Source organism: Anolis carolinensis, unplaced genomic scaffold (assembly GCF_035594765.1).
Source record: "Anolis carolinensis isolate JA03-04 unplaced genomic scaffold, rAnoCar3.1.pri scaffold_14, whole genome shotgun sequence".
In the NCBI taxonomy this organism is placed as follows: Eukaryota; Metazoa; Chordata; class Lepidosauria; order Squamata; family Dactyloidae; genus Anolis; species Anolis carolinensis.
In genome coordinates this window covers 1,906,997-1,934,435 of record NW_026943825.1, presented here as the reverse complement: position 1 = coordinate 1,934,435, position 27,439 = coordinate 1,906,997, and the positions used below count along the sequence as shown (strand labels likewise).

Genomic DNA, 27,439 nt, shown 5'->3' with positions numbered 1-27,439 from the left:
ATTACAACATAACATTACTGCGTATTGAGCTACTTTTTCTGTCCAATTTGTTGCATAACATGATGTTTTGGTGCTTAATTTGTAAAATCACAACCTAATTTGATGTTGAATAGGCTTTTCCTTAATCCCTCCTTATTATCCAAGATATTCGCTTATCCAAGGTTCTGCCGGCCTGTTTAGCTTGGATAAGTGAGACTCTACTATATTTAAAAACAAACAAAAACCAGAGAATCAAAGGCAGGGTTTTCCGCATAATAGTCACACCTGTGAGTATTATGCGGTGAAAAACGGTATTTTTCTTGGTGGTGGTTATACTGAAATTAGAGGCCATCTTACAGTCAAAGAAATACTGTACCATGAGTGTACTTGATGATGTTCTCCAGCAGCAGGGGATACTTGGTCAGGCGCTGCATCTCTGAGATGATGAGGTCTTTCAGCTGAAGGCGCCGGCATTGTGGATTGCTCTCTGCTTCCTAGAAAAGATAGAAGGAGAGAGAAAGGAAGAAAGAGGCCATTGGTGATGTACAAAGGAACTCAAAGAGAGAAGCGAGAGGTCCAGGCATCTAGGAGGTTGTGAGACCAATGCATCCTGACATTATTATCAATTTTTTGTTATTATTTATTTATTTATTTATTTGCTACATTTATATCCCGCCCTTCTCACCCTGAAGGGGACTCAGGGCGGTTTACAAATATACATACAATATATTATATTATACGACTACATTGCAATATTATTCGTAATATTGCATGTAATATTTATATACAATGATAATAGTTTAGCTTGGATAAGTGAGACTCTACTGTATTATTATTATTATTATTATTATTATTATTATTATTATTATTACTATACCCCGCCACCATCTCCCCGAAGGGACTCGGGGCAGCTTACATGGGGCCAAGCACAAGCATAACAGACATAATAAAACACATCAAGTAAAACAACAACAATAATAATAAAATATAATAAAACTTTATTTATATACCGCCCTATCTCCCTGAGGGGACTCAGGGTGGTTTCCAATAAAAAACAAGATACATTACATAGTCAAAACTTTAGAATATTAAAAAATACAACCATACAATTAAAATAGACAATAAATAACCATTACAACCAATCAAGGTCAAGAGGACAGGGATCATTGGCCAATATCATAACAATCCAATATCAAACAAATCAATAAAAACATACCAATAACAATCAATAAAACATGGATTGAATAAAAACATGAAAGTGGGGAGATTGAGGCAGTGGGGACACAGAACTACAAGCCTCATGGAAGGACACATTAAAGAAGCCACCTTGGGTGGGGACCACATAAGAAGTAAAGAAACCTTGGTTGGCAGGGTTACCAGGTAAGGAGGAGTCCATGCTCCCAAGCCTCTGACCACTCTTCGAGGCCAAAGTGAAGCCTACCTGCATGAAGAGCTGGAAGCGTGTCTCCTTCCGCTTCTTGGTCTTGATCAGCTCAAGGGCAGCCGACTGGTAAGCGCAGAAGTCAGCTGCCACTTGCTGGATCTCCTCACGGGCAACTCCGTCAAACTGGAAAAAGAGGAGAGAGAGCACCTGAGTCAATCTTGGTCTCCTTCGGAAGTCAGCTAAAGCACTCCAGCCCCTGCCCCAGGAGCTCCCCAAGAGGGTTACCCGAGAGAGCATTAGGTCCCCAATTTCTTTGACAACTGGACCGTCCTCTCGGAGCTTCTTCATGGCTTCTGATAGAGAATCTGATGGAAGGAGGTAAACAGGAGCAAGTTGCATTTTGTCATCTGCGGTTTCTCCTTAAATATTATTTTATGATGTTATGTTGTTATGCTGGGCATGTCCCTGTTGTAAGCCGCCCCGAGTCCCTTCAGGGAGATGGTGGCGGGATACAAGAATAAAGTTGTTGTTATTATTATTATTATTATTAGAAACACAACAAGATGAGTCCACAGCAGACACTCTGCTGGCTGTAATATTGGATCACACGTCGGACGCTTCCCAAATGTCTAGGACTGTGTGATGTATTATTATTATTAATAATAATATTATTATTATTAGAAACACAAGATGAGCCCACAGCAGACACTCTGCTGGCTCTTGTACTGGATCACACGTTGGACACTTCCCAAGTGTCTAGGACTGTGTGATGTATTATTATTATTATTATTATTATTATTATTATTATTATTATTATTATTATAAACACAACAAGATGAGTCCACAGCAGACATTCTGCTGGCTGTTGTACTGGATCACACGTCGGACACTTCCCAAGTGTCTAGGACTGTGTGATGTATTATTATTATTAATATTATTTTATTGTATGACACAGCAAACAAGACAGACATGCTGGATTTCATATCACAAAATCACAAGTCAAACATTTCCCAAGTGTCTAGGACTGTGTGATATTATTATTATTATTATTATTATTATTATTATTATTATTATTATTTTATTGTATGACTCAGCATACAAGGTAGACATGCTGGATTTCATATCACAAAATCACAAGTCAAACACTTCCCAAGTGTCTAGGACTGTGTGATGTATTATTATTATTATTATTATTATTATTATTATTATTATTATTATTATTATCATTATTATTATTAACACAACAAGATGAGTCCACAGCAGACATTCTGCTGGCTGTTGTACTGGATCACACGTCGGACACTTCCCAAGTGTCTAGGACTGTGTGATGTATTATTATTATTAATATTATTTTATTGTGTGACACAGCAAACAAGACAGACATGCTGGATTTCATATCACAAAATCACAAGTCAAACATTTCCCAAGTGTCTAGGACTGTGTGATGTATTATTATTATTATTATTATTATTTTATTGCATGACTCAGCAAACAAGATAGACATGCTGGATTTCATATCACAAAATCACAAGTCAAACATTTCCCAAGTGTCTAGGACTGTGTGATGTATTATTATTATTATTATTATTATTATTATTATTATTATTATTATTAGAAACACAACAAGATGAGTCCACAGCAGACACTCTGCTGGCTGTTGTATTGGATCACACGTCAGACACTTCCCAAGTGTCTAGGACTGTGTGATGTATTATTATTATTGTTGGTGTCTATCACTATAACTTGCAATATTATAATCACAAACCTGACCCACCTGAGAAAGGTAAAAGCAAACCCCTAAACAATGGCAGGAGGGCCATTGGTGTCTGCTGAGTAGTGAGCGCTAGAGCTATTTGTGGAGATAGGAGCTTCTCTGTGGAAGTGGACACCCCAGCTATATACACACATACATATTTTCCCTTTTATTATGTGTATAGATTATATGAAAAATTGTTGTCAGTTAAAAAGTATTTTCAAAAAAGAAAACAAAAGCCCTCCCCAGGTCTAAATTGGTGAGGCAAAGAAAGGCAAAAAAAAAAATACCCCAGAGAGCTCCTAAAGGGCATTTATTTATTATTTATTTATTTGTGACATTTATATCCCGCCCTTCTTACTCTGAAGGGGACTCAGGGCGGTTTAAAAGTATATATACATACAATATATTATATTATACGACTATATTGCAATATTATTAGTACTAGTATTTATTAGCCCCTGCTCGTTGCTGACCTAAGCAACCCGAAAGATAATTGCATCTATCAAGTAGGAAATTTAGGTACCACTTATATGTGGGGAGGCTAATTTACGACACCATAAAAATCATCCAGCTGCCGTTGGAATGAGGAAGCTGCCGTCACAGTGGATGATGAAGCAGCTGCTCCCCCTGTGGCCAGAATCAAGCATACCCCCAGGAAGCTGGAGAAAGTTTAAATTGCCTCTGCGTCTGTCTCTGTCTGTGTTCTATGTTATATGGCATTGAATGTTTGCCTTATATGTGTACAACAGGGGTCCCCAAACTAAGGCCCGGGGGCCAGATGCGGCCCATCAAAGCCATTTATCTGGCCCGCACAGCACAAGGGCAGAAGGGGGTTGGGCTAAATGACCCAAGGGGTCTCTTCTTCTCTTAAAACCCTTATTATTATTATTATTATTATTATTATTATTATTATTATTATTATTATTATTATTATTATTATTTGAAACACAACAAGATGAGTCCACAGCAGACACTCTGCTGGCTGTTGTATTGGATCATATGTCGGACTCTTCCCAAGTGTCTAGGACTGTGTGATGTATCGGCAAATAATGTGTGAAGATCCCAGCAAGGTGGCCTTCTGTAGCTGGCAGATGGTAATTTTGTCAGCGCCGATTGTGTTAAGTGCAGGCCAAGGTCTTTAGGCACTGCACACAGTGTGCCGATTACCACTGGGACCACCTTGACTGGCTTGTGCCAGAGTCTTTGTAATTCGATCTTTGAATCCTCATATCATGTCAGCTTTTCCAGTTGTTTCTCCTCAATCCTTCTGTCACCTGGGATTGCAACATCAACAATCCATACTTTGTTTTTTAACATGATTGTGAGGTCAGGAGTATTGTGTTCCAAAACCCTGTATTATTATTATTATTATTATTATTATTATTATTATTATTATTATTATTATTATTAACATTGAGGCGGGTGGCCATCTGTCAGGGATGCTTTGCTTATGCTTTTGGTGCACAGAGGCAGAAGGGGGTTGGACTAAATGGCCCAAGGGGTCTCTTCTAACCCTCTTTATTATTATTATTATTATTATTATTATTATTATTATTATTATTATTATTATTAACATTGAGGCTGGGTGGCCATCTGTCAGGGGTTCTGTGCTTGTGCTTTCGGTGCACAAAGGCAGAAGGGGATTGGACTCAATGGCCCAAAGGGTCTCTGCCAACCCTCTTTTTTATTATTATTGTTCTTGTTGTTATTATTATTATTATTAATTATTATTGCTCAGTGGCCAACTATAGTCCGGCCCTCCAACGGTCCAAAAGATCGTGACATGGCCCCCTGTTTAAAAAGTTTGGGGACCCCTGGTGTACAATGTGATCCGCCCTGAGTCCCCTTCGGGGTGAGAAAGAAGGGCGGGATATAAATACTTTAAATAAATAAATATTGCATGTAATATAAATATACAATTATAATAGTGAATTTAGTGGTTCATGGAACCAAACAAAGGTCCAATTCCAGTCAAAAGACTACTCTCAACACTTTCGCTGCAAATACCCTTGGAGACTTAGAAGCATTTGCAATACATTGGCAGGATGCTTGAAAATGCACTCATGGCCTCCAGCCAGGGAAGGAAACTTACTGTGTATCTCAATGACCTCTGGTAGATTTGGAAAAATCAGGCCCAGCTCTTCCCGGGAGATGAGGTTCTCCTTCTTCATGCGCTGATAGAAGACAACATCCATGACGCGCAAGATCCGAAGGTGGGAAGCCTCCGTCACAAACAGTTCTGGGAAAAGAGGGACAGAGAGGGACACTCGTTCACTCACCAGGGAGGGGGGCATATCGAAAAGAATGCAGCTATGGACCGGAAACCTCATCTTCTGGAGCAGGGGTCCTCAAACCTTTTTATAATATAAATATAATTTTATATATTAAAATTATATTATCTTTATTAGTTTTAACAGAATAATCAAACTTTTTAAGTGGAGGGCCGGTTCACGATCCCTCAGATTGTTGGGGGGGGGGGGGGGGCAGACTATGATGAAATAGTCCAAAATTAGGACTGTTGTTGCGTGCCTTCAAGTCATTTCAGACTTAGGTCAACCATAAGTCTAAAGTTTTGGACAGAGGCCAGGTTAATGACCTTGGAGGGCCTTACTTTGGGGACCCCTGATCTAGACAATTTCATAAGACCACAGGTAAGGAAAGAGATCTCCAAAGACCATCTAGACGATCTCATAAGACCATAGAGACCTCCAAAGACCATCTAGATGATGTCATCGGGCCATCAGAAGACCATAGATAAGGAAAAGGACCTTCAAAGACCATCTAGATGGTTTCATAAGACCATAGGTAAGGAAAGAGACCTCCAAAGACCAATTAGACGATCTCATAAGACCTATGAGTAAGGAAAGAGACCTCCAAAGACCATCTAGATGATCTCATCGGGCCATCAGAAAACCATAGATAAGGAAAAGGACCCTCAAAGACCATCTAGATGGTTTCATAAGACCATAGGTAAGGAAAGGGGCCCCCAAAGGCCATCTAGACGATCTCATGAAATCATAGGTAAGGAAAGGGACCCTTAAAACCATCTAGACGGTCTCATGGGACCATACGTAAGCAAAGAGACCTTCAAAGTCCATCTAGACGATCTCCTAAGACCACAGGTAAGCAAAGAGACATCCAAAGACTTAGGTCAACCCTAAGTCTAAAGTTTAGGACAGGGGCCAGGTCAATGACCTTGGAGGGCCGCATCCAGCCCACAGGCCTTAGTTTGGGGACCCCTGTTCTGGAGGAAACCCAGCCACCCTATTCTGTCCCATATTCTTTACTTTCTCTTCCTGGACCGAGACCGAAGCCAAGACAGTCACAGCAGCTAAGATACTGCCAAGAGGTCTGGGGAGGTTGAGCTTTTCCCTTGGGTTTTCTTATAGGGTGGGTCATAGATCCCAAGACCTTTGTTCTTCTCTTTTTTGACCCCAAAAGACTGGAATCAGGACCTAGGTCCAGAGTTTTCTTCTCTCTTGCCCTGCAGAGATTTAATCTGGAATCCTTACCCCATCCTTGTACAGGTTTAACAAGGACACACACGCACACCATAGAACAGAGGAAAGCATCTTCTTCACGAAGTGGCTGAAGCCTTGCTCTTACCTCCCTACCTAATGTGACCTTAAATGATTCTAATGCACTTTATCTATTTACGAATTGGTTACTCATAATGTGCACCTTGCTTATCCACTATTGCAACCTCGTTGTTTTTAATTTGACGTTTTAATTCTGTGTTGTGTATATTTTATAATTGGTTTTTGTTTTTGTCCTTTGATGTTTTATATTTTACCATTGCTTGTAGTTTGGTTTTGCTGTCAGCCGCCCCGAGTCCCCTTTGGGGGAGATGGAGGCGGGATATAAATAAACATTATTATTGACACGACGACGCTGTATGACACAGCAAACAAGATAGATATGCTGGATTTCGTTTCACAAAACCACAAGTCGAACACTTCCCAAGTGTCTAGGACTGTGTGATGTATTTTCGGATGATGCGTGCAGATCCCAGCAGGGTGGCCTTTTGCAGTTGGCAGATCGTAATTTTGTCAATGCCTGTTGTTTCCAAATGCCGGCTGAGATCTTTTGGCACGGCACCCAACATGCCCATCACCACCGGGACCACCTGCACTGGTTTCTGCCAGAGTCTTTGAAGTTCAATCTTGAGGTCCTGATAGCGGCTGAGTTTTTCCCGTTGTTTTTCGTCAATGCGACTGTCACCTGGGATGGCAACATCAATGATCCAAACCTTGTTCTTTTCCACAACTGTGATGTCTGGTGTGTTGTGTTCCAGAACTTTGTTAGTCTGGATTCGGAAGTTATTATTATTATTATTATTATTATTATTATTATTATTATTATTATTGCTTACCGTTGATGACCTCCTGGCGGTCCACCTCCCGCTGCGGCAGGGAAGCCGCGATCTCCCGGCCGAAGGTGTGCTGCCAGTTCTGCGAGTCCGGTTCTGGCTCCAAGTCCGAGAGTTGGCCCAGTTCGTCCTCCAGCAAGTGGGGAAGGAAGACGTCCGTGCCAAATCCCAGGCTGGGGGACTCGATGCTCCTGCGGGAGCAAAAGTGGAGAGAGGCCAGAAGGAGGTGTGCCAGGGGATCGTCCAAGCCGTGGAAGACTGCCCTTCGCCCCTTTGGAACAAGACAAATCTCACCTGCGGCCCATTTTGGGAGTGTAGGGAGGGGTAGGGTTCTCCAGGGACCTGGAGAAAGAAGAGTGAGCTGGTCAGCCAGACCACTGGTGAACCGTGTCTTCTCCTCTTGGCCAGCCATTCTATAAGCCAGGGGTCCCCAAACTTTTTAAACAGGGAGCCAGACCGTTGGAGGTTTTTAAAAATACTATGTTTTTAAAAATACTATGAACAAATTCCTATCTTATTCTGAAGTAAACAAACCCCAAACGGGAACAAATACAGCCTCAATGTTAATAATAATCATAATAAAAATAATAACGTGGGTTGGAAGAGACTCCTTGGACCATTTAGTCCAACCCCCTTCTGCCTTTGTGAACCAAAAGCACAAGCAAAGCACCCCTGACAGATGGCCACCAAGCCTCAATGTTGTTAATAATAATAATCATAATCATCATCTTCATCATTCTCCATCACACAGTCCTAAACACTTGGGAAATGTTCAACTTGTGATTTTGTGATACAAAATCCAGCACATATATCTCGTTTGCTGTGTTATACTGTGTCTTTGTGTCAATAATAATAATAACAATAATAACAACAATAACAACAACAATAATAAAGAGGATTGGAAGAGACCCCTTTGGCCATCTAGTCCAACCCCCTTCTGCCTTTGTGCACCAAAAGCACACCTGACAGATGGCCACCAAGCCTCAATGTTAATAATAATAATAATAATAATAATAATAATAATAATAATAATAATAATGAGGGTTGGAAGAGACCCCTTGGGCCATCTAGTCCAACCCCCTTCTGCCTTTGTGCACCAAAAGCACAAGCAAAGCAGCCCTGACAGATGGCCACCCAGCCTCAATGTTGTTAATCATCACCACCATCATCCTTCTCCTCCATCGCACAGTCCTAAACACTTGGGAAATGTTCAACTTGTGATTTTGTGATACAAAATCCAGCACATATATCTCGTTTGCTGTGTTATACTGTGTCTTTGTGTCAATAATAATAATAACAATAAGAATAATAATAACAAGAATAACAACAACAACAATATTAAAGAGGGTTGGAAGAGACCCCTTGGGCCATCCAGTCCAACCCCCTTCTGCCTTTGTGCACTAAAAGCACAAGCAAAGCACCCCTGACAGATGGCCACCCAGCCTCAATGTTGTTAATAATAATAATAATCATCATCATCATCATCCATCACACAACCCTAAACAAGTGTTCAACTTGTTATTTTGTGATACAAAATCCAGCACATATATCTCGTTTGCTGTGTCATCCTGTGTCTTTGTGTCAATAATAATAATAATAATAATAATAATAATACATCACTGCTATAAGCATTGGCCCCCAAGCCAATTAACACCTCGGCCCATTTGGCTTCAGGGGGGTGGCTTACCTAGCAGAGAGGCTGGAGGCAGATGAAGAGGCCGACTGGTGGAGACGGGTGGCTTCTGCTGCCGCGTCCATGTCCACGTCACTCCGGGAGCGAGGCACGTTGTCTGCCTTCCGGAGTCGCTTCAGTTCTTCTCGGCCCTTCAAGCTCTCCGACCGACCAAGCTTGACCTCAGACCTGGAACTAAAGGCACATGATGGCGTAAATGGGAGGAAAAGAGAGGTAAGCGTTTGGAAGCCTGGAGGATCTCCCTTGAAGAGTAAACAAAACATACACTAATTATAAAATTTAAACATTAACCTATGAAAATAAAAACACACTTAATAAAACACGGAATTAAAAACAGCAAAGTTGAGTAATAATAGACTAGCTAAAGTGCACTTTGTTATAAGTTATAAACTCAAGATAACAGATACAGTGCTACAAATTCAATTGGAGGTCAATTTGGGATGGGAAGGACCCTAAGTAAATATCAAGATTGACCAGGAGAAGTGCCACCGATACAGAAAAGGTCAAGGAACAGGAGAAGGTTAAATTGCCTCTGCGTCTGTCTCTGTTTCGGTTCTATGTGTATATGGGCATTGAATGTAATCCGCCCTGAGTCCCCTTTGGGGTGAGAAAGAAGGGCGGAATATAAATATTGTAAATAAATAAATAAGGAAGATAATTAATTATGGGGATGGGCGGTCTTTAACCAAAGAATGGTTTACCCCAAGGCAGCGTTCTTGCACCGACCTTATTTAACATCTTCACGAACGATCAGCCACAACCACCACTCACAAAGAGCTTTATATATGCTGATGACCTTGGCCTTACAACACAAGCAAAAGATTTTGAAACAGTTGAAAAGCAACTCACCAATGCCTTGAAAGATCTCTCCAGCTACTACAAAGAGAACCACCTGAAGCCCAACCCTTCCAAGACACAAGTGTGTGCCTTTCACCTACGTAACCGTGAAGCCAACAGGAAACTGAAAGTTACTTGGGAAGGCCAAGAGCTCGAACACCGTTTCCATCCTAAATATCCTGGAGTCACCTTAGATCGAACACTCACATATAGGAAACACTGCGCGAACACCAAGCACAAAGTAGCTGCACGCAATAACATCCTGTGGAAACTGACTGGCAGCGCATGGGGTGCAGACCCACAAGTAGTAAGAACCTCAGCCCTGGCCTTGTCTTTCTCAACGGCAGAGTCTGCCTGTCCTGTTTGGCACAAGTCTGCCCATGCAAAGCAGGTGGACATAGCACTGAATGAAACATGCAGAATCATCACAGGATGCCTTAAACCTACACCTGTTGATAAACTCTACAAGTTAGCTGGCATTGCCCCTCCTGACGTGCGACGGGAAGTAGCTGCTAATGGTGAGAGAAATAAGGTCGAACATTGTGAAAGCCACTCACTGCATGGCTCTCAGCCTCCTCCCACCAGACTCAAGTCAAGGAAGGGCTTCATGAGAACCACCACTCCCTCCTCTTGATGGTCCTCCAGCAGCAGCAAGGGTGTCTCTCTGGGCAGCTCAACCTGGCATTTCCAACTGGATGGCCCCCCAAGAGGGTCTTCTTTCCTCCAGGGGAAAACCAGGAATGGGCAACTTGGAAGTCCCTGAACAGACTCAGAAGTGGAGTGGGCAGATCTAAAGACAACCTGGTGAGGTGGCCCTACCTGGAGGAATCCTCCCCCTTGTGTGACTGTGGAGCAGAACAAACAACTCCGCATATGTCTGCTTGCCCACAATGCCCTGCCTCATGTACGGAGGAGGAGTTGCTTAAAGCTACGGACAATGCGGTTGCTGTTGCCCGCTTTTGGTCCAAAACTATTTAGTTGTTTGTGATTTCCTCTATTTTTTTTCATCATTTTTAAAATGTATTTGTTATGCAATGCTTTTGACACGAAATAAATAAAACCAAAGGCCTGTGTGAAGAGCCAGGTTTTCAGGCTCTTCCGAAACACCATCAGGGTGGGGGCTTGCCTGATCTCCCTGGGGAGCGAGTTCCAGAGCCGGGGGGCCACTACGGAGAAGGCATCCTCAGAGGTTGTGAGGTATGGAGTCAGGAGAGAATGCTTCTGGAACATGGCCATACAGCCCGGAAAACATACAACAACCCTGTGATCCCGGCCATGAAAGCCTTCGACAACACCTTGCCTCCTACCTTTCCATATCCAGGAGGTCTTCTGGGAAGCTCCCTGTGGAGAGGCGCTGCAGGTCGAGCTGCTGGGGATCATAATGCTGGTTGTTCTCAAAGTGCTGGATGATGTTCCTCACGTTGCCAGGCTTGACTGATCCAAGGGAAGGGGAGAAGGCAAACCGTTAGCAGGACTCGCACTCTCTTTGCAGGGGACTCAGAGGGTCTGAGGACACAGTTTGGATGATATAGATTTACAAAAAGACTACACTACCCCAAATCTCCTCGAACCCTGGAGAAGTTACAACTTCAGGAAGTGACTTCTCAGAGCCCTGGCTGAAGACTTGATCATTTTGGGCTTTTTGTGGCAGAAATGGCCAGTCACACAGCCGAAAGGAAAGCTGAAGCTGGGTTGTTGTATGTTTTCCAGGCTGTATGGCCATGTTCTAGAAGTATTCTCTCCTGACGTTTCGCCCACATCTATGGCAGGCATCCTCAGAGGTTGTGAGATATATGGAGAAACTAAGCAAGGAATGTTTATATTTATCTGTAGGAAGTCCAGGGTGAGGGAAGAACTCTTGTCAGTTGGAGGCCAGCGTGAATGTTGCAGTTAATCACTCTAATTTGCATTGAATGGCTTCATCTACTAGCTACTTTCTGCCTGGGGGCATTCTTTGTTAACTGCCCCTAGTTCCCATGTCTTAGAGTGTTGCTTCTTATTTACTGTTCTGATTTTTGAGTTTTTTTAATACAGAGAAATCAGCCATAGCAGAGCACTTGATGAACCAACCTGGACACAGTATATTATTTGAGAAGACAGAAATGCTTGACCACTCCAACAACTATCATGTCAGACGACACAGAGAAGCCATTGAAATTCACAAACATGTGGACAACTTCAACAGAAAGGAGGAAACCATGAAAATGAACAAAATCTGGCTACCAGTATTTAAAAACTCAAAAATCAGAACCCTAACCCTAACCCTTGCTTAGTTTTTCCATACCTCACAACCTCTGAGGATGCCTGCCATAGATGTGGGCGAAATGTCAGGAGAGAATACTTCTAGAACATGGCCATACAGCCCAGAAAACATACAACAACCCTGTGATTTCGGCCATGAAAGCCTTCGACAACACAAAGCTGAAGCTGCAGACAACAATCTCTTCCCCACTGTTTCCTCACAAGCAGAAAAGGATAGAAGGGCCCCACTTGCCTCCTTCCCCACACTGATGCAGAAACCCCAGAATGGCTATGTTCCTCAAGACTAAAGCACCTTGATCCTCCAAGGCCCTTTGATGCCAAAAATGTGCCATGGGATTGTGGTGAGGGAAAACAGTCAGACCAGAAGGGAATTTTGGCCATTCCAACCAGAGAGACCCAAGGAGAAGGAGAGATGGTTATATATTATATATATACTAGCTGTGCCCGGCCACACGTTGCTGTGGCAAAGTGGTGGTGGTATTGGTTAAAAGTTGTGGAATTTTTATTTGACATTATTTGTATTTTTTTAATTAATTTTATTGTAACTTATCTTTTTTATTATATTTTATTATTTTGTTGTATTATTTTTAGTTATTTTGTTATAGTATTTTATTGTATAAATTTTTTAGTGTTTTTAATTATTTTATTTTTATTATTTTTAATTGTATTATTTGTATTTATTTTATTTTTTATTCTTTTATTAACACTGGGCTGAGTGGGTTGCTAGGAGACCAAGTGGGCGGAGCTTAGCCTTCTAAACTGGCAGCAATTGGATAAAAACAATTATTGCTCTCCCTCTAAGTAGGACTTTATTTTTCTTTTCTTTTTGTTGTATCAACCTAGAGGCATGGATGATGGGTTGTGTTGTCAAATTTCGAGGTTGGGGGGCCTGTAGTTTTGTTGTTTTGTCCGCTGCCCTGATGCCATCACTCTTTTATATATAGAGATATATAATATACAATAATTTATAAATATACAATATATTATATGTACTTATAATATTGATAATATTATAAGGTAATACAATATTATACTAATTAATAATACAATATAATATTAATTATATATTATATATTAAATGTAATATTACTAATAATATTACCATAAAATTATATACAGTAGAGTCTCACTTATCCAACATAAACGGGCCGGCAGAATGTTGGATAAGCGAATATGTTGGATAATAAGGAAGGATTAAGGAAAAGTCTATTAAACATCAAATTAAGTTATGATTTTACAAATTAAGCACCAAAACATCATGTTATACAACAAATTTGACAGAAAAAGTAGTTCAATACGTAGTAATGCTATGTAGTAATTACTGTATTTACAAATTTAGCACCAAAATATCACGGTGTATTGAAAATATTGATTACAAAAAGGCATTGGATAATCCAGAACGTTGGATAAGCGAATGTTGGATAAGTGAGACTCTAGTGTACTTATAATATTGATAATATTATAATTTAACACAATATTATACTAATCAATAATACAATATAATATTAATTATGTATTATATATTAAATGTAATATTACTAATAATATTACCATATAAAGATATAGTACAATATAGTAATTTAATGCTTATATTGTGCTATGCTAATAATATATTGTATGTACATCTGATTTGTAAGCCACTCTGAGTCCCCCTCAGGGTGAGAAGAGCGGCATATAAATGTAGTAAATAAATAATAATACAATATAATAATATTAATTATATATAATATATTAAATGTAATATTACTAATAATATTACCATGTAATGATATAGTGCAATATAGTAATGTAATGCTTATATTGTGCTGTGGTAATAATATATTGTATGTACATTTGATTTGTAAGCCGCTCTGAGTCCCCTTTGGGGTGAGAAGAGCGGGATATAAATGTAGTAAATAAATAAATAGTAAATGGTGGGTAGCACACACAGGACAACTCTTAGCCGGGGCATAAAACACTGAGCTTGGATCATAAACTGCAGAAAGCAAAGGCAAGAAGGCCTTTGTGGGCAACCCAAGCCCCGCATTTGGTCAGATTGATGCTTCTGTGGCGCAGGCTGGTGAGCAGCCAGTTGCAGCCAGCTGCAACAAATCACTCTGACCAAGAGGTCATGAGATCGAGGCCAGCTCGGAGCCTGCGTTTGTCTGTCTTTGTTCTATGTTTAGGCATTGAATGTTTGCCTTATATGTGTAATGTGATCCACCCTGAGTCCCCTTCGGGGTGAGAAGGGCGGAATATAAATACAGTAGAGTCTCACTTATCCAACGTTCTGGATTATCCAACGCATTTTTGTAGTCAATGTTTTCAATATATCGTGATATTTTGGTACTAAATTCGTAAATACAGTAATTACTACATAGCATTAATGTGTAATGAACTACTTTTTCTGTCAAATTTGTTGTATAACCTGATGTTTTGGTGCTTAATTTGTAAAATCATAGCCTAATTTGATGTTTAATGGGCTTTTTCTTAATCTCTCCTTATTATCCAACATATTCGGTTATCCAACATTCTGCCGGCCTGTTTATGTTGGATAAGTGAGACTCTACTGTACTGTAAATAAATAAATAAACTGCAAGAATGGAGCCGGGCAGCTTTTTGGAATTAAATAAGCAGGAGAAGGAAGAGCAGGGGAAAAAGAAGCTGTGCACAGGATGAGCGAGGGAGATGTTGTTGTTTTTTTTACCTTCAACAGGGGACAAAGGGACATGAAATGCTGAAAAGAAAAAAAAACACAAAATGGAATGTCAAAATCAAGCTGGCACAGCACCAATGGGAGACCAAGCAAAGCGATGCCAAAGGGAAGGAGATGCTGTCAAAGGAGGGGAGCGTGGAAAAAACCATGGACACCTCCCGACACCCTGCCACCCACTTGGGATTATAGGAATCCCTGCCATGGGATACACACAGTCCCACCCTCGGCCCCCAGACTCACTGCTCTGGGAGGAGCTTTTGGGCTTCCCGATGTATTTGAGGATGGGATTGCGCTTCTTGTCCTCGGCCAAGGTCTCCTTGTCTTTCTTTGTGCTGCTGCTCTGTTGACCCAGGAGAGAGGAAGACGAGCAGAGTCAGAAAGGGTCTGGATGCATCTCAGCTCCTCCTGCCTGCTTCCCACCCGGGTTTGCCTCTCACGCACCTTCTTGGTCTTGGGGAAGAAGGGCAGCCACTTGTCTTTCTCCTGGGACTTCTCCACAACACTCACCAAGCGTGACTCCCGCAAACGGATGCCAGCATGGCCCATGTAGGTGTTCAGGGCAAAGCTCATGGGAGAACTGGGAGAAGGAGATGCAAGGAAGACAGAACACCAGTTGCACCAACAGTCTAACCAGTCTGAGGTCGCAAACTTGGGGGCGAGGCATGGTATCACCCTGTACCAAGACTCCCCAGAGAGAACGAGATCTCTGCGGTCCTCAGCTCTTAGTTGCATGACCTATGGAAGTGCAGAATGATCCTGGTCTGACTCTGTGCTACTCATCATCCACTCAAAGAAGGAAAATACAAGGGCTATCCAGAAAGTAGATTACGTTTTGGAATTAAAGATGAACAAAGTATAGGAGAAAATGTTTACCATATGCAGGTGAAAGCCACACCCAAATACCACTTCTCAACATAGTCGCCATTCAAATCTAGGCACTTATCATAGCGATGAAGGAACTTGGCAACTCCTTCCCCACAAAACTCTGCCGCTTGCCTCCTCAAAAAGTATAGGAGAAAACATTTACTATATGCAGTTGAAAGCCACACCCAAATACCACTTCTCAACATAGTCGCCATTCAAATCTAGGCACTTATCATAGCGATGAAGGAACTTGGCAACTCCTTCCCCACAAAACTCTGCCGCTTGCCTCCTCAAAAAGTATAGGAGAAAACATTTACTATATGCAGTTGAAAGCCACACCCAAATACCACTTCTCAACATAGTCGCCATTCAAATCTAGGCACTTATCATAGCGATGAAGGAACTTGGCAACTCCTTCCCCACAAAACTCTGCCGCTTGCCTCCTCAAAAAGTATAGGAGAAAACATTTACTATATGCAGTTGAAAGCCACACCCAAATACCACTTCTCAACATAGTCGCCATTCAAATCTAGGCACTTATCATAGCGATGAAGGAACTTGGCAACTCCTTCCCCACAAAACTCTGCCGCTTGCCTCCTCAAAAAGTATAGGAGAAAACATTTACTATATGCAGTTGAAAGCCACACCCAAATACCACTTCTCAACATAGTCGCCATTCAAATCTAGGCACTTATCATAGCGATGAAGGAACTTGGCAACTCTTTCCCCACAAAACTCTGCCGCTTGCCTCCTCAAAAAGTATAGGAGAAAACATTTACTATATGCAGTTGAAAGCCACACCCAAATACCACTTCTCAACATAGTCGCCATTCAAATCTGGGCACTTAACCCTGTTTCCCTGAAAATAAGACATCCCCGGAAATAAGACCTAGTAGAGGTTTTGCTGAATTGCTAAATATAAGGCCTCCCCCGAAAGTAAGACCTAGCAAAGTTTGTGTTTGGAACTATGCCTGCCGAACAGAACACCAGAGCATGCAGGATTGGTAAATGTACGTATCATCGAGTGTTGTACATGGAAATAATGGCAGTAACAAGAAATTCTTGATAGGATTCACAGTTTGTCTGGTTATGCTGGTTTGTAATGACAACTACTATACAGTATATAATGTTCATTTTTTGTTCAAAAATAAATGTGAATTCTTCATGGAAAAATAAGACATCTCCTGATAATAAGACCTAGTGCATCTTTGGGAGCAAAAATTAATATAAGACACTGTCTTATTTTTGGGGAAACACGGTAGTTGCATGACCAATGGAAGTGCAGAATGATCCTGGTCTGACTCTGTGCTACTCATCATCCACTCAAAGAAGGAAAATATGAGGGCTATCCAGAAAGTAGATTACGTTTTGGAATTAAGAATGAACAAAGTATAGGAGAAAACATTTACCATATGCAGTTGAAAGCCACACCCAAAGACCACTTCTCAACAGAGTCGCCATTCAAATCTAGGCACTTATTATAGCAATGAATGAGATTGGCAACTCCTTCCCCACAAAACTTTGCCGCTTGGCTTGCGTCTTCAACCAGGAGGGCGTCCCTTCCCGCATGTGCATGTGCTCAACTTTCCCCCACGCTTGTCCTGGATCGCTCTTCTGTTTTGCAAATGCTTGCAAGGAAGGTTATGGCGACCATTTTTTGGGACAGGAAAGGTGTGCTTCTTAGAAGAGTGATCCAGGACGAGCGTGGGGGAAAGTTGAGCACTGTAGTAACTGTGAGGCCGTGGACCATATTTTAGTTCTTAGGGACCACTGGTGGCTCACGGATCAGAGGTTGGGAACCATTGATAAAGATATATGAATGAATGATCCAGAATGACAAGAGACAAGTTGAAGTCTGGGCTCTGATCAACCTGAGTTAATACAATTAGCCGGGCTGAAAACGGCATTCCTGCCAGACGATTCCAAGGGCTCCACTCACCTCCTGTCCTCTTCGTATTTGGATCTGAAATAAAAAGAGAATAATAAGTAAGTCAGGCATGCTGCACAATCACACTCCCAAGACTGCTCTCCAATGAATACGACATCCTGGCTCTGGAACGCACTCCCCAGGGAAATTAGGCAAGCTGCCACCTTGGAAGTGTTTAGGAAGAGCCTGAAAACCTGGCTCTTCACACAGGCTTTTGAATAAGTACCGCCCATTTGTATGTTAAACTTTCGTACTATCGGTTACGTTCTGATCGGTTGCACCTGCATGGCTAATTTTTCGATATAGCCTCAGGGTTCTCCCCCATGATCTTATAGCACTTTTAACTTCCTTCATGTTTACAAGCTTCACTTAGTGCACTTTTGCCCAGTTCATTTTATGATTTCATTGCTGTGTTTCAACTTGTGTTTTATTAATGATTGTGACTTTTTATGTCTTTTAATTTTCATTTGCGCGTTTTTCGGTAGTTGATACTATTGTATGTTCGTTTTGTATTTGTAAGCCGCCCCGAGTCCCCCTGGGAGGCGGAGTATAAAAATAAAATTATTATTATTATTATTATTATTATTATTATTTTATGACACAGCAAACAAGATAGATGTGCTGGAATTATATTATTATAATATATTATTATATATATAATCATTAATACTTATAAATAATAATAATTATTAATTATTATGAATATAAATAATTATTATTACAAATAATAATAATTATTAATTATTATAAATAATAATAATTATTAATAACTATATATATATATATATATATATATATATATATATATATATATATATAGATAGATAGATAGATAATTTTATGACACAGCAAACAAGATAGATATGCTGGATTTCATATCACAGAATCACAAGTCGAACACTTCCCAAGTGTCTAGGACTGTGTGATGTATTTTCGGATGATGCATGCAGATCCCAGCAGGGTGGCCTTTTGCAGTTGGCAGATCGTGATTTTGTCAATGTCTCTTGTTTCCAAATGCCGGCTGAGATCTTTTGGCACGGCACCCAGTGTGCCCATCACCACCGGGACCACCTGCACTGGTTTCTGCCAGAATCTCTGAAGTTCCATCTTGAGGTCCTGAGAGCGGCTGAGTTTTTCCTGTTGTTTTTCGTCAATGCGACTGTCACCTGGCATGGCAACATCAATGATCCAAACCTTTTTCCTTTCCACAACTGTGATGTCTGGTGTGTTGTGTTCCAGAACTTTGTCAGTCTGGATTCGGAAGTCCCACAGTATCTTTTCCTGCTCATTTTCCAATACTTTTGCAGGTTTGTGATCCCACCAGTTCTTTGCTGCTGGGAGGTGGTACTTGAGGCATAAGTTCCAATGAATCACTTGGGCCACATAGTTGTGCCTCTGTTTGTAGTCTGTCTGTGCAATTTTCTTATAGCAGCTGAGGATATTATTATTATTATTATTATTATTATTAACCTGGCTTCAAGCCACACTATCGACTCCAAGTGGAGAAAATTCCCATCTTCTCCCCAATTTGTTCCTTTCATCCAAGAAATCCATCAAGCAACGCAGAAGCTGCCCATTTGCTTCTGAGCCTCTGAGCGTCCAGCAGAAGGAAAGAAGGAAGGAAGGACCTAATCCAGGACCACGGGATATCCAGCTGAACAGCGGACTCCCCATCCCAATGGCTCCCCAGCTTCCTTTTCCCAAACACCCTCCTCCCCAGACACGTATGATACTTACAGGATGTCCCCAAGCTGAGCAATCTGCTTCTCGGCCACCTGCCGTTCCTTCTGGGGGTCTCCGTCCAGGTCCAGCAAGTCATTCTCCCCATACAGACTTCCCAGCCCCATGGTGCGCTTTGTCCTGTGAGCAGAGACATGTGGCTATGTCAGGTCATGCGCATGCTTGCCTTGCATCCTGCCTGTTTTCCCACATTTCAACAGTTCACTCCAGCGACAACTCTGATCATCGCAGTCCTGTCCCCAGGAAACGCCGAACTACGGTAGCCTTGCATTTCAAAAACCGCTTGCCACAAAATAATTGCTTTTGGAAGGCCTGGCCCTAGAAGCCACCTGATAAGCCCCTAAAAGAATTGGTGCAGTATATACTCGAGTATAAGCCGACCTGAATATAAGAAGAGGCACCTAATTTTACCACAAAAAAACTGGGAAAACATTGACTCCAGTATAAGCCGAGGGTGGTAAATTTCAGAAATAAAAATAGATACCAATAAAATTACATTAATTGAGGCATCCGTAGGTTAATTTTTTTTGAATATTTACATAAAACTCAAATTTAAGAGAAGACTGTCCAACTCTGATCAAATCATTATTCTCATCTTCTTCAATGTAAATGTGCTTATGTATCCTTTTAATAATATTAGAGTAAAATAATAAACTTGCTAATAATAATAATAAATACAAGAAAATAATACATGTAATAATAAATAGGGTAAAATAATACATGTAATAATAATAATAATAATAAATACAGGAAAATAATACAAGTAATAATAAATAGCGTAAAATAATACAAGTAATAATAAATAGAGTAAAATAATAAATGCAATAATAATAATAATAAGATCAGAGTGAAATAATACATGTATTAATAATAATAGGGTAAAATAAATGTAATAGCAGCAAAAATAATAGAGAAAAATAATAAATATAATAATACTAATAATAATAGAGAAAAATAATAAATGTACCATATATTCTTGAATATAAGCTGACCCAAATATAAGCCAACAAGGACCCTCACCCAAGTACAGTAGAGTCTCACTTATCCAATATTCGCTTATCCAATGTTCTGGATTATCCAACGCATTTTTGTAGTCAATGTTTTCAATACATCGTGATGTTTTGGTGCTCAATTCGTAAATACAGTAATTACTACATAGTATTACTGCGTACTGAACTACTTTTTCTGTCAAATTTGTTGTATAACCTGATGTTTTGGTGCTTAATTTGTAAAATCATAACCTAATTTGATGTTTAATAGGCTTTTCCTTAATCCCTCCTTATTATCCAACATATTCGCTTATCCAACGTTCTGCCGGCCCGTTTATGTTGGATAAGTGAGACTCTACTGTATAAGCCGAGGGGGGCTTTTTCAGTCTTAAAAAAAGGGCTGAAAAACTAGACTTATACTCAAGTATATACAGTAAATACATACTGTTCTGGGGGATGAAGGAGAGAAAAGAGCCACTTCCTTGGGGCCAACGGGGCTCACCTGTAATCCTGGATCTGCTCCTGGATCTCAGGCATGACAGCCTCCTGCAGCTCCAAAAAAGCATTCCGGAGGTCCTCCCCATTCCGTAGGCGAGACTCTGGCGGAGAGGAGAAGCAATGATGGAACAACGAGGGACACCCGCTTCCAAGGATCTTTCCATGACAGCTTCAAGATCGGCTGAAACTTGGTTTAAACTGCCTTCGCCCTGTGTGGCTCCCTGAAGCTAATTCACTCAGAAACCCCATCTTGGAAAAAGGAGCCCAAAATTGAGACTGCGGATGCCAAGGAGCTGATGTTACTTTATGCAACTTCTCCTTCAGACACAAAGCAGAAGGTCTGAGCGGGTACTATGGCTACCTCTACGCCATGGGAAAGTTTTTTCAGAGACTGCAGCTTCCAGAATTCCCTCGTCAAGATGACTGTACTAACAATGAGAATTAGGAGATGATGATCCGAAACAAAACCATTTTTTTCTCAGCTCTGGCTACTTGGAAAAGCTGGTTTCTATTGCACAGGCCCTAAGTAAAGCCAGCAAAGACAATTCCATCTTGTCTCTGCACCAGCTGAAGGCCCCTCTCACCAGTGGCATGCTATGCTAGTTGTATATGTATATATGTATATGTGTGTGTGTGTGTGTGTGTGTGTGTGTATATATATATATATATATATATATATATATATATATATATATACATACACACACATACATATATACAATATAATTTACAATAATATATAATACTAGCTGTGCCCGGCCATGCGTTGCTGTGGCAAAGTGGTGGTGGTATTGGTTAAAAATTGTTGTGTAATTTTTATTTGACGTTATTTGCAATTTTTTATTAATTTTATTGTAAGTTATATTTTTATTTATTATATTTTATTATTTTCTTGTATTATTTTTAGTTATTTTCTGTTATTATAGTAGTTTATTGTATTAATTTTTAGTGTTTTTTATTATTTTTCATTGGGCTGCTAGGAGACCAAGTTGGAGGAGCTTAGCCTTCTAACTGGCAGCAATTGGATAAAAGCAATTATTCCTCTCTCTCTAATTAGGACTTTATTTTTCTTTTCTTTTTGTTGTATCAACCTAGAGGCGTGGATGATGGGTTGTGTTGTCAAATTTCGAGGTTGGGGGGCCTGTAGTTTTGTTGTTTTGTGGGTCGCCATGATGCCATCACTCTTTTATATATATAGATTATATTACATTGTATATACATATAATATTAATAATACTATTTTGTAATACAATATAATACTAATAATACAATATAATAATATTAATTATATCATAGAATCATAGAATAGTAGAGTTAGAAGAGACCTCATGGGCCATCCAGTCCAACCCCCCTGCCAATATATATATATATATATATATTATATATTACACTAGCTTTGCCCGGCCACGCGTTGCTGTGGCTTATGCTTTCAGAGTGTTGCTCCTTATTTACTGTCCTGATTTTAGAGATTATATTGTTCTGTATTATTATATCACAGTAATTATTATATATTATATTTATAATCTTATATTATCTGCTTAGAACTGGATTATATGAGGCCCCTTCTTTACAGCTGTGTAAAATGCACACTGAAGTGGATTATACAGAAGTGGAGTCCAGATAATCCAATTCAAAGCAGATAATATAAGATTATAAATGGGTTATATAGCTGTGTGGAAGGGCCTTGAGTCTACACTGCCATATAATCCAGTTCAAATCAGATAATCTGTATTTTATAGGCAGTGGGGAAGAGGCCTAAGTGAGGCCTAACTCTGCCTGTCCCCTGGGCTGAGTGGGTTGCTAGGAGACCGAGTGGGCGGAGCTTAGCCTTCTAACTGGCAGCAATTGGATAAAAACAATTATTCCTCTCCCTCTAATTAGGACTTTATTTTTTCTTTTTGTTGTATGAACGTAGAGGCATGGATGAGGGGTCGTGCTGCCAAGTTTAGTGTTTCTGGGGTGTGTAGTTTTGTTGTTTTGTCCTAGGCCGAAATTTCATTACCCTTTTATATATATAGATGTAATATTACTAATAATATTACAATATATTGATATAGTACAATATAGTAATTTATTGCCAGTATTGTGCTATGCTAATAATATCATATTGTATGTAAATTTAATTTGTAAGCCGCTCTGAGTCCCCTTCGGGGTGAGAAGGGCGGGATATAAATGTATCTAATAAATAAGTAGGAATAACTAAAGGGTGGGCCCGACACAGAACAAGGAAAACCCCTTAAAAAGGATGCCAGTCGTCATGCCTCTATTCCCAAGACGGAAGCATTCCTTACCCTGAATATCCAGCACCTAGGGGTTGACTTACCAATCTCAGCCAATAACGGATCAGATACTCTGACTCTCAGAGGCTGGAGGAGGAAAAGAAAAGAAAATACAGGATGGAACCATCATCAGGGAGTGGCCCCGAGAAGCCCCAAATCACGCAGCTCTTTAAGTCCCACCCATATCACTGACATTTTGCAATCGTTTTTTTTTAAAAGCCACACCACCCGCCACCAAAGCCTCACCCACCACAAGGGCTCACCGCAGTTTTCTCCAGGAAAATGTTCCAGATCTCCTTCCCAAGACCACGGCCCTCCTTGGGGTTCATCTGCTGGTAAATATCGGCACACAAGTACAAGAGCTGCACAAGGAGGAAGAGAAGAGGAAACGCAGGAAGGAAAAAGAGAACCAGAGTGAGCAACCACTGGCACAGAGCCAGGGCCGAGTGTTCGTTTGAACTCCTTCTTTGAAGTCTTTAAATGAGAGGTGTGAGGACCATCTTTAATGGTGATTTAGCCCGGGCTGTGGCATGGGCTGGTGAGCAGCCAGCTGCAACAAATCACTCTGACCAAGAGGTCATGAGTTCGAGGCCAGCTCGGAGCCTGCGTTATCTATATATATAAAATGATAAAATTGTTTGCGCAGTGACTATAACAACAAAACTAAACATCCCAGAAATACGAAATTTGGCAACACAATGCAAAAGGCTTGCCTCCAGGTTACAACAACACAACCACACCACAAAACCACAATCCAGACCCACAAAACTCACAACAACGCATCATGCGATAACAACACAACTAAACGCCCCAGAAATACAAAACTTGGCAACACAATGCAAAAGCCTTGCCTCCCAGTTGTAACAACACAACCACACCACAAAACCACACTGGACCCACAAAACTCACAACAACGCATCATGACTATAACAACACAACTAAACGCCCCAGAAATACAAAACTTGGCAACACAACACAAAAGCATTCCCTCCCGATTGTAACAACACAACCACACCACAAAACCACAATCCGGACCCACAAAACTCACAACAACGCCAACACTTCCCCAATCCCTACATTCACACTTGGCCTCCAAAAAAAACAATTACAATAATAACAATGACAACAACAATAACAATAAGAATCAACACCATCACAGGCAAGAAGCAGCCAGGCACTGAGGCTGAGAGGCCAGTCAGTGCTACACTGGGCCTCCAAAAAACAATACAGTAGCATCTAACTTATCCAACCTTCATGACCACTACAACAACAATAATAATAAACACCTTCACAGGCAAAACAAAAAAAGACTATTGTACCACAATGAAAATATAAACCGCACTCAGCAGAATCAGACATTACAACTAACAACAAACCAAAGACAACAGGGATCTCAAGCAATTATCAATCAACACAAAAATTGAAGAAGGTAACAGACTTCAAATACTACGACTAATGTGAGTATAAAGAAGGTGGAGGTCACAGCATCAATACAACCTAATGCAGACTGACCAACACCACCAGACTCAGACACAGCAACGCGTGGCCGGGCACAGCTAGTCTCTATATATAAAACGAGAATGGCATCGCTCCACCGGGCAAAACAACAAAACGAAAGGCCCCCCAACCTAGAAAATTGACAACACAACCCCTCATCCACATCTCTACGTTCTTACAAACAAACTACACATCCCTAACCTCCATGGGGCCAAAAAAAACCCCCCAAAAACCGGAATGCACCCCTTTGTGATCCACCTTGATTGACACTAAACAGTCTTGCAGCTTCAAAGCCAGGCTGCCTCCTAGGCCACAGCAAAAAAAAAACCAAACAAAAACAAAACACCACTTCAGTGTGAATTTTAAACCATTGTGTAGAAGGGGCCTCATATAATCCTGTTCCAGGCAAATCATATAACAATATCGATATAATGTATAATAATTACTGTGCTCTAATAACAATACACAACAATATATTTATTTATTTATTATTACATTTATATCCCGCTCTTCTCACCCTGAAGGGGACTCAGAGCGGCTTACAAATCAAATGAACACGCATTATGAGAATAGCACAATATAAGCATTAAATTACTATATTGTACTATATCATTATATGGTAATATTACTAGTAATATTACATTTAATCTATCTATCTATCTATATAAAAGAGTGATGGAATCCTGGCGACCGCCAAAACAACAAAACTAAACACCCCACAACCTTGAAAATTGACAACACAACCCATCATCCATGCCTCTAGGTTGATACAACAAAAAGAAAAGAAAAATAAAGTCCTAATTAGAGGGAGAGGAATAATTGTTTGTATCCAATTGCTGCCAATTAGAAGGCTAAGCTCCGCACACTTGGTTTCCTAGCAACCCATTCACCCAGGGGACAGGCAGAGTTAGGCCTCACTTAGGCCTCTTCCACACTGCCTATAAAATACAGATTATCAGATTTGAACTGGCAGTGTAGACTCGAAAATCAGGACACTAAATAAACAACAACACTCAGAACACAGGGGAACTCCACACAGGAAACAACCAGGCCCAGCTAACACCTCCCAACAAAGGATTCCCTCACGCAGGAAGCAGCCAGGCTTGGAAGATACAAGACCATTCAATGCTAAACAACTTAAATAATCACACCCAGCTAACACGTCCCAGTAAAGGATTCTTCCAGGTACTAACCAGGCAGACCTTGAAGCTGCAGGCCTATTCAATGCTAATCAAGGAGATCCATGGCAACACCTGCCTCAACCAGACAACAGTTCTTTCTACCACACTGCACATTATTCCACACATATATCAACCCCTTTGTGGCCCACCTTCATTAACACTGAACAGCCTTGCAGCTTCAAAGCCAGACTTTGGAAACCACAAGGCTACTCAAACCTGGCCTAGCATGGATACCCTATGTAGAAAACGACCAGGCTTTCAAACAGCGAGGCTATTCACTGCAATTCCAATTGACCACAGCAATGCGTGGCCGGGCACAGCTAGTATATATATATAAAAAACTAGCATAGCATGTTACTGGGGGGAGGGGCCTTCAGCTGAAGCAAGGAGACAAGACGAAACTTTCTTCTTGGGTCCCTCTTAGTTGTCATCTCTTAGACTAGATGGCCCATGTGGTCTCTTTCAACTCTATTATTCTGTGACTCTATCATTCTCAGACCCACCCAAAGCCCACCCTTGAGTGAGGAAGGATCCCCCCGGGGCCTTACCAAAGGACTTGGGTCTGCCTGAGAGAAGATGTATCGCAGGAACACTCCCAGGTGAGCTGGGCGAGTCTTCAGCTTCCCCAGGTCCTGGAAGAGGGAGTCACACTGGGATTGGGTGGGAGAGAGATAACACAATAGAAGTGTCACGATATGACGCAGAGAAGAAGATACTGCATCTCATCAGGAGCCCAACATCCCGTCCCAAAAGTGAGCGTTACCTCATTGTTAAAGTATCCCGGATCACAATCCTCTTCAGGAGCGATAATGAGGGGTCTCCCAGTCTGGTCAAAGCCCTGCAGGAGACAACCGAGAAGAAATGGGAGCAACAAGCAAGGCCTCAAACAGCAGAGTGGAACACCTTATTTACGCAAGTCTAACAAGCCATCGAATCTAATGTGCACCTCAATTTACAAAACCCTGAAACCAAAAAAATGAAAATACTGTATATACTCGAACATAAGCTGGGTTTTTCAACACTTTTTTCAGACTGAAAAAGCACCGCTTGGCTTATACTCAAGACAAGGTTATGCAGTTGAAGGCCACACCCAAATACCACTTCTCAACATAGTCGCCATTCAAGTCTAGGCACTTATCATAGCGGTGAATGAGCTTGGCAACTCCTTCCCCACAAAACTCTGCCGCTTGCGTCCGCAAAAAGTATAGGAGAAAACATTTGCCATATGCAGTTGAAAGCCACACCCAAATACCACTTCTCAACATAGTCGCCATTCAAGTCTAGGCACTTATCATAGCGGTGAATGAGCTTGGAAACTCCTTCCCCACAAAACTCTGCCGCTTGCGTCCTCAAAAAGTATAGGAGAAAACATTTGCCATATGCAGTTGAAAGCCACACCCAAATACCACTTCTCAACATAGTCGCCATTCAAGTCTAGGCACTTATCATAGCGGTGAATGAGCTTGGAAACTCCTTCTCCACAAAACTC

General features: G+C 41.0%; 1 protein-coding gene across 5 annotated transcripts in view; it reads right to left on the bottom strand.

Moving 5' to 3' along the window:
- arhgef11 (Rho guanine nucleotide exchange factor 11) overlaps positions 1-27,439 on the bottom strand; it is a 79,095-nt gene that overhangs the window by 17,843 nt on the left and 33,813 nt on the right. For 4 of the 5 annotated variants that reach the window (XM_008122034.3, XM_062965118.1, XM_008122035.3 and 1 more), the window contains 18 exons: positions 26,714-26,788; positions 26,499-26,600; positions 23,536-23,634; positions 23,317-23,359; positions 20,998-21,094; positions 19,504-19,626; positions 17,779-17,802; positions 15,417-15,552; positions 15,216-15,315; positions 14,967-14,996; positions 11,326-11,452; positions 9,176-9,355; positions 7,783-7,830; positions 7,492-7,679; positions 5,212-5,358; positions 1,649-1,728; positions 1,421-1,546; positions 356-473 (listed from right to left, as the gene is read on the bottom strand). In XM_008122034.3, coding sequence (XP_008120241.2) covers positions 356-473; positions 1,421-1,546; positions 1,649-1,728; positions 5,212-5,358; positions 7,492-7,679; positions 7,783-7,830; positions 9,176-9,355; positions 11,326-11,452; positions 14,967-14,996; positions 15,216-15,315; positions 15,417-15,552; positions 17,779-17,802; positions 19,504-19,626; positions 20,998-21,094; positions 23,317-23,359; positions 23,536-23,634; positions 26,499-26,600; positions 26,714-26,788 — 1,843 coding nt within the window. The remainder of the gene's footprint in view (positions 1-355; positions 474-1,420; positions 1,547-1,648; positions 1,729-5,211; positions 5,359-7,491; positions 7,680-7,782; positions 7,831-9,175; positions 9,356-11,325; positions 11,453-14,966; positions 14,997-15,215; positions 15,316-15,416; positions 15,553-17,778; positions 17,803-19,503; positions 19,627-20,997; positions 21,095-23,316; positions 23,360-23,535; positions 23,635-26,498; positions 26,601-26,713; positions 26,789-27,439) is intronic. The other variant, XM_008122036.3, reaches the window with a different exon arrangement.